The sequence below is a fragment of the Schistocerca piceifrons genome, chromosome 4, assembly GCF_021461385.2.
Source record: "Schistocerca piceifrons isolate TAMUIC-IGC-003096 chromosome 4, iqSchPice1.1, whole genome shotgun sequence".
Taxonomy (NCBI): domain Eukaryota; kingdom Metazoa; phylum Arthropoda; class Insecta; order Orthoptera; family Acrididae; genus Schistocerca; species Schistocerca piceifrons.
This window is the reverse complement of record NC_060141.1, coordinates 270,392,406-270,399,410: the sequence shown is the minus strand read 5'-3', so window position 1 is coordinate 270,399,410 and position 7,005 is coordinate 270,392,406. Positions and strand designations below refer to the sequence as shown.

At 40.7% G+C, this 7,005-nt stretch overlaps 1 protein-coding gene across 1 annotated transcript; it reads right to left on the bottom strand.

Annotated features, from left to right (window-relative positions):
* Nucleotides 1-1,243: 1,243 nt before the first annotated feature.
* On the bottom strand, nucleotides 1,244-6,739 carry LOC124795786 (skin secretory protein xP2-like). Its single transcript, XM_047259867.1, has 3 exons — nucleotides 6,623-6,739; nucleotides 1,389-2,573; nucleotides 1,244-1,285 (listed from the first exon to the last, which is right to left on the bottom strand). The coding sequence occupies exons 1-3, from the start codon at nucleotides 6,737-6,739 to the stop codon at nucleotides 1,244-1,246; spliced, it is 1,344 nt and encodes a 447-aa protein (XP_047115823.1).
* Nucleotides 6,740-7,005: the final 266 nt, after the last annotated feature.

The window sequence follows — 7,005 nt, the reverse complement described above, 5'->3', positions numbered from 1 at the left end:
CAATGAAACATTCAGAGACTGTTCTGCAAAGTCTTGCATCCATTATTATTGTATGACTTCATGAAAGAAAAGTGCATAATTTTCTTTGTACAGCATTACAACCAACAAAAGCAATATCATGTAACAACTCATAAAACTTCACTATCTTACTCATGCCAAGCCATTATAATGTCAGAATAGGATAACAATCAATCCAGTAGAAAAATGAACAATAATTTTCAGAAATTCATGCAAATTCTCCAATTGGTCTGGGACATTACATTTAGTTGACACAAGTAAACAAGAAGATTGTATAAAAACTCCATCATGCTTATAAAACATGTTTACTGTTGTGGTTAATGCAAATGCTTCCAAAGACAACAATAGCTCATTCTGTAGGAAGTCTCCATAAGTGAATTTTCCAAGGGGAATCATAGAGACAGCTTATCCAACTGAAAAAGTAATGTTCGAATAGTCTCTACACAATAGTATGTGCAATTTCAATACATTTATGACATATATTATAAGCACTGCTGATATCAACAGTCGTGAAAGTATTCCCATAATGGGCAATTTCAATAAAATTAACTGGCAATTAGTAATTACCTATCAAATGTGCAACTTCTGGGAATATAATATGTGTGAAGTGCTGTCCACACTGAAGATAAAAAGACTATAAACTGCAAAAGGTAACATACAGCATGACTTAGGGGTAGAAGACTAATGTAACCTGAAATTCTTCATGGAGTTATGTTCTATAAATTGGAGAATTGCTTTCACTTTGTATGCATTTTGTTCAATTGCACATTCAGGACAAATGTGAATATTGAGAGCTTCACCATTCTCTAAACTTCTAAATTTGTAAGAAACATGAATGGATGTCTCAAATCTGGTAATCTGCAGTTATCAAAACATATATCTTATTCTCCAAAAGGCACAAAATTTTATAAGAAAGCCTAAGTAAATAACACTTTGACATATTTAACATATATGAGAATTTGTGACATTACTATCACTATTACTCTTATTCCTACAGAAAGCTGTCATAAAATTGGAGTCTTGCTTGACACAGATGTCAGGGTCACAAGGGCTAGTCATGTTTTGCAGCCATATATGTATTAATAGTTCACTTCTGGCTGTTCAACTAGAACACACCAAGAAAAAATGAGCTGTAAGCCTGTGTCTAAAATGTGTGTCTAAAATTTTTAATTTGGAACTGTCCATGTGACCACTTCCTAAGACATTTATCGTTACTCCTGAAATCTCACACAGATTGGTAAGGTGAATGAGGATAGCACTGCTGTACCTATGAGACATTTATAAATTCCAGAACATCGTGCAGATAAAAAAAGACACTCAAATATATCTACTAAATATTCAAGTATAACTTTATTACACACGCTACTTACCCTTATGTGCTCAAATGCTGCTTGAAGAGCTTTAGTCATTTCGATTAACTGATCCAGTGCAGACTGATCACCAGCAGCTGCAGCTGGTGCTGCTGTCACTGCAGCTGCTTCAGGCGCAGCTGCTTCAGGTGCAGCTGCTTCAGGTGCAGCTGCTTCAGGTCCAGCTGCTTCAGGTGCACCTTCTTCAGGTGGTGCTGTTGGTGCTTCAGGTGCAGCTGCCTCAGCTGCACCAGGCTCAGCAGCTGCAGCCGGTTCTGCTGCCGCTGCGGGTGCTTCAGCTGCAGGTGCTTCTGCTGGAGCCTCTGTAGGAGCAGCTGGAGGAGGACGGGTGATCACTGGCATAACTGGCGGGAATGCCTTAGCGTACAATGCTGCTTCTTCTTCTGCTATAGCTTTCTTTACAGCTTCAGGAACTTCTTGGAATTCATCAAATTCTGTATCACAATCTGTTATATGATCAACTCGTGGACCATAATCCACTGTGTCAACTTTTGCTGTCGGTTCAGCTTTTGGTGGTGCAGCTTCGGCTGCTGGAGGTGCAGCTTCGCCTGCTGGAGGTGGTGCAGCTTCACCTGGTGGCGGTGGTGATGGTGCAGCTACTCCTACTGCAGAAGCACACCTACAAACTGGTTCCTCTTTTGGTTCGGGTACTTCTTCTGGACATATGCAGACACCTGTTGCTCCTTCTTCCTGTGGCGCTGGTGCTTCTTCAGATACTTGAGCTGCTTCTGCTGGTGCTTCAGCAGCCTCCTCAGCAGCCCCTTCTGCTGCCTCAGTTACTACAGGCTCCGCTGCTTCAGTTACTTCAGGCTCAGCTGCTTCAGTTACTTCAGGCTCAGCTGCTTCAGTTACTTCAGCCTCAGCTTCCTCGGTTACTTCAGGCTCAGCTGCCTCTGTTGCTTCAGGTTCAGCTGCCTCAGTTACTTCAGGCTCAGCTGCCTCAGTTACTTCAGGCTCAGCTGCTTCAGTTATGACAGGCTCAGCTTCTTCTACCACTTGAGGCTCCTCTGCTGCTTCAGGCCCCTCTGCTGGTTGAAGCTCTTGTACAGCTACAGCCTCCTCTGCTGCTGGCGGCTCTTCAGCTGCTGGAGCTTCAGGTTCTTTTGCTGCTTCTGCAGCAGCTGTTGGCTGTGGCACTGCTGGGACTTCTGGCAAACCTTCCACAGCACACTGGCATTCACCTTCCTGAAATGATGGAGATGTCAATAATGATAAAGAAACTAAAATTATAGGAAATAAATGTATGTTAAATATTTTAATTATTATTATTAGATAATGTCTACAAGCAATTGTGCTTGATTAAAATGGAGCACATCAAATTAAATCAACAATAAAAAGCCAGAAGTTTTTCATAATCTACTTTCCAAAGACTTACATGTTGAATGGATAAAATGTTTAAGTGGTACATCACATCACAGCAGGAATGGCTACAGGACAAAAGTAAGGCTGAAGAAGCACACATGACTATGGGAAAGATAGATTCTGCCACCAGGGAAATTAAAGAAACCTTAGGAGATAAGAGAATTATATGTGTGAATATTAAGAACTCAGTTGACAATCCAGTACAATGCAAAGAAGGGAAGATTGAAATGAGGAAGGAATATGTAAAGTGTCTAAATAAGGAAAGTGTACTCAAATACAATAATACAGAAAGAGAAGAGGAAATAGATAAAGGTGAGATGGAAGTTATAATATTGATAGAAGAGTTTTACAGGGTACTGAATGACTTAAGCTCAAATAAGTGCCATGCAGTAGACGGCATTTCCTCAGAATTACTGAGATCCTTGGGAGAGCCAGGAGGAATTGTCAGTCTTCGGTGTTATGATAAGAACAATCATTTGAAGCAAAAAGGTCTAGTAAATATTGGCTCCAAAATGCGTATCTTAAGTGCTATGAGCACCTTTGATGCTGTGGGACACATCTCTTCTACTGTAAGTTCTTTGATTTTCCTATTTTGAGAGGTGGTAGTATGGACCAGAATAAGAATAAAATGTCTGGTAAACATGGTCTCTAAAGTGAATACCTTAACAGCCATTAGCACTTGTTCATCTTTGCCACTGCAGAACACATCTCTTCTACTGAAAATAAGTGGTCACAGTTCTTAAAGTATGCAATTTAGAGCCCATGTTTGCTAGACTTTCTGCTTCAAGGGACTGTTCCTCTCGTATCACACAGTATTGACCATTACCCCTGGGACAGCCTTTATTAAACAGGCAAAGTACCCTCAGATTCAGGAAGACTGTCAAAATTATGATTCCAGAGAATGCAGTGCTGACAGGTGTGAGTATTACTGAATCCTACGTCATGGTTTTAAAATACTGACAAAAATTATTTATAAAAAAATGGAAAAACTGATAGAATCCATCCTCATGAAAGATTGTTTGGGTTCTGGAGAACATGTTATGCACTACTCATCCCAGAAATATTTTAAGAGATAGATTGAAGAAAGACAAACCAACATAAGCCAGGGACTGTGATCATGTGTGTTTGAGTTGCATTTACATGTGTTTGTGTGTTTGTGTGTGGAAGCATAATTATTTGAATCCCTCTGTGCATTCTGTAATTATTCTAATCTTGTTTTCACAATCCCTATGTCAAATATACATAGGTGGTTGCAATAAATTCCTAGAGTTGTAATTTAAAACCAGTCCTTGAAACTTTGTTGGCAGACTATCTTGGGTTAGTTTACGCCTGTCTTCAAGAGTCTACCAATTCAGTTTCTTCAGTATTTCGATAACATTCTCTCATGGGTAAAGCAACCCTGTGACTATTGTGCTGCCCTTCTCTGTGTACGTTCAATTTTCCCTGTTAGTCCTATTTGGTATGGTTCCCACAACTTTAGCAATATTCTAGAACTTGTCAGGCAAGTGATTTGTAAGCAACCTTTTTTGTAGGATGGTTGTAGTTCTCCAGTATTTTACTAATAAACTGAACTCTACCACCTGCTTTACCCACAACTGAGCCTATGTGATCATTTCATTTCATATCCCTACAAAGTGTTACACCCTGGTACTTGTAAGAGTTGGTTGAATCCTGATGTGATTCATTGATATTATAGCCATAGGATACTACATTGTTTCGTTTTGTAAAGTGCGCAGTTTTACACTTCCGAACATTGTAAGCAAGTTGCCAATCTTTGCACCACTTTGAAATCTTATCAGTATCTAACTGAATATGTACACAGCTTCTTTAAGCCAGTACTTCATTACAGATAATTGCATCACCTGCAAAAAGTCTGAGGTTACTATTAATATTGTCCACAAGGACATTAATATACAACATGAACAGCAAGGGTCTCAACACACTTCCCAGGGGCACACCTGAAGTTACTTCTGCATTTGATAATCTCTGTACAAGTTAACATGCTATATCTTCCCTACCAAAAAGTCATCAATTCAGTCACAAATTCACTTAATACCATATATGAACAAACTTTTGATAATAAGTGTACGTGTGAAATGCTTTTCGGAAATCAAGAAATACTGCATCTACCTGACTGCCTTAATCCAAATCTTTCAGTATGTCATGTGAGAAAACTGTAAGATGACTTTCACATGATAGATGTTTTTGGAATCCATGCTTGTTGGCATGGAGGAGGTCACATTGTCTGAGGTATCTCATTAAGTTTCAGTTCAGAATATGTCCTAAGATTCTACAACAAATTGATGTCAACAATATTGGATGGTAGTTTTATGAATTACTTTTACTACGCTTTCTTCCAAGTACTGGGCATGGTTTTTTGTTCAAGGGATATACATCATATTATAGTTAGGAGGAGGCCTAATTCAGCCTCAAATTCAGTATAGAATCTGACATGGATACCATCAAGCTTTGAAGCTTTGTTCAGTTTTAATTATTTCAGCTGTTTCTGAACACCGCTGACTCTAATACTGATTTCACTCATCTTTTCAGTGTACACAGATTGAACTGGGGAAATTCTCTGGGTTTTCCATTGTAATGGAACATTTAAAAACAGAGTTGAGCATTTCAGCTTTTGCTGACTGGGGACTGGACACTAACTTTATCGTCGCTAACAGCCTTTGCATGCAACCACAATTTCTGCTATGGTAGTCATTGGAGGCTTCAAAGCATTGCTCTCTTGGCACCCAAACGCATTTCATTCAGTATCTCTCTATCTATACTCCTATTTTTTGTTTCACACCTATTATGCAGTAGTCCCTGTTTCTTTAGAAGTGTCTTTACAGTGACTTTATAATATGGATGGTCCGTTCCATTATGAATTGTTCTACTGGGTAAATATCTATCCAATGCATGGTCAACTATTCCTTTACACTTGAGCCACAGTTCCTCTAAATCCTCCTGCCTTGTGCTGGAAGTTTCAAGTTCCTCATTGAGATATAACACTATTGATTTTTTTCTTGTTCACTGAACACACTAAGCCATGCATGGCTCGCATTTATCCCATTTATTGTTTGCCATCTTCTATTACGGTGCTGCCACCTCATTTTCTTATTCCATTTACTGGCATCACTAACTTCCTGCCTTACTTGCCCATGAGTGGCAGCAGCAGCATGTATTGATAAGTGCACTGTTGTACTATCTCTGGAGCGACCAATAGTATTTCTGGGTTGTCGTGTGTCTGGCAGTCAGTTCGGGATGCACCAGCAGTGAAGTCGGGGACAGAGTGCTGCTGAGGTGCCCACAGCCAGTGCTCACCGACCACTGGCGACACAAATAAACTGTCCGACAGAGGGAGATTGGAGTGGAATGACCATTGGTTGGTCGTTTGGTTGGTCATCTCACTGGCTGATGTATATTTGGTCCTTTCACCATTTCCGAGCCTGAGCAGTTGGTCGGTTGGTGTGGAGCAGCAAGGAAATCTCTGCAGGGCGTTGTTTGGTCAGGCCCACTGTCGGAGCGTGTGATGCTGTTCCCATGGCTATGAGGTCTGTGGATCACCGATCCTGGACATGAAAGTTGAGTTTTGATTCAATCTATCAGCATGTCATGGCTGTTCACATTGTGTTGTTTGGGGTTCATTGTAGGCTGTTGGGATATTCTCACGAGCAACAACGTATGTTTTCAAGTTGGCAAATTTTAGCCACCCTCCAGTGGAGTTTAAATGTACTTGATTATTTGAATTTAGTAGCCCGTAGGTGCACTGCCATTCTCCATCTGGTTGACGTCATGTCGGAGATGGTGGGTGAGACAGGAGGGGCCACTGAATTTTGTTTAATGCTGTTAGAGACCTTGAGGACACTGCAGCTCAGTACCTTTGTCAGTGCACGGGTGTTGGGTTGCCTATTGGCATGTGTTTCCACTGTCTGGTTGGTTTTGAGTGGGTGTCTCACTTTCACTTTTGACCTAGCAATGAGACTTGAATTAGTCATCTTGCGGGACTTAGGTCGGTCCATTCCTAGTGCAGGGATGTCGTTAGCCAGTGGGTGTCTTCCCTCTGCATGGACGTGTCTGAGCCAACATCTCGCTTGTGGCTTTCTCATGGCCATTGTCTTGCTTTTGTTAAGGAGCTGCAGTCAATTTCATTTTGCTATTCCACCCCCAGGTTGATGTTTGAGGGGGGGAGGTTGAGCCGTGCATGGCTTGCTTTTATCTCATTTAATGTTTGTCTTCTTCTATTACGGTACTGCTGCCTTGT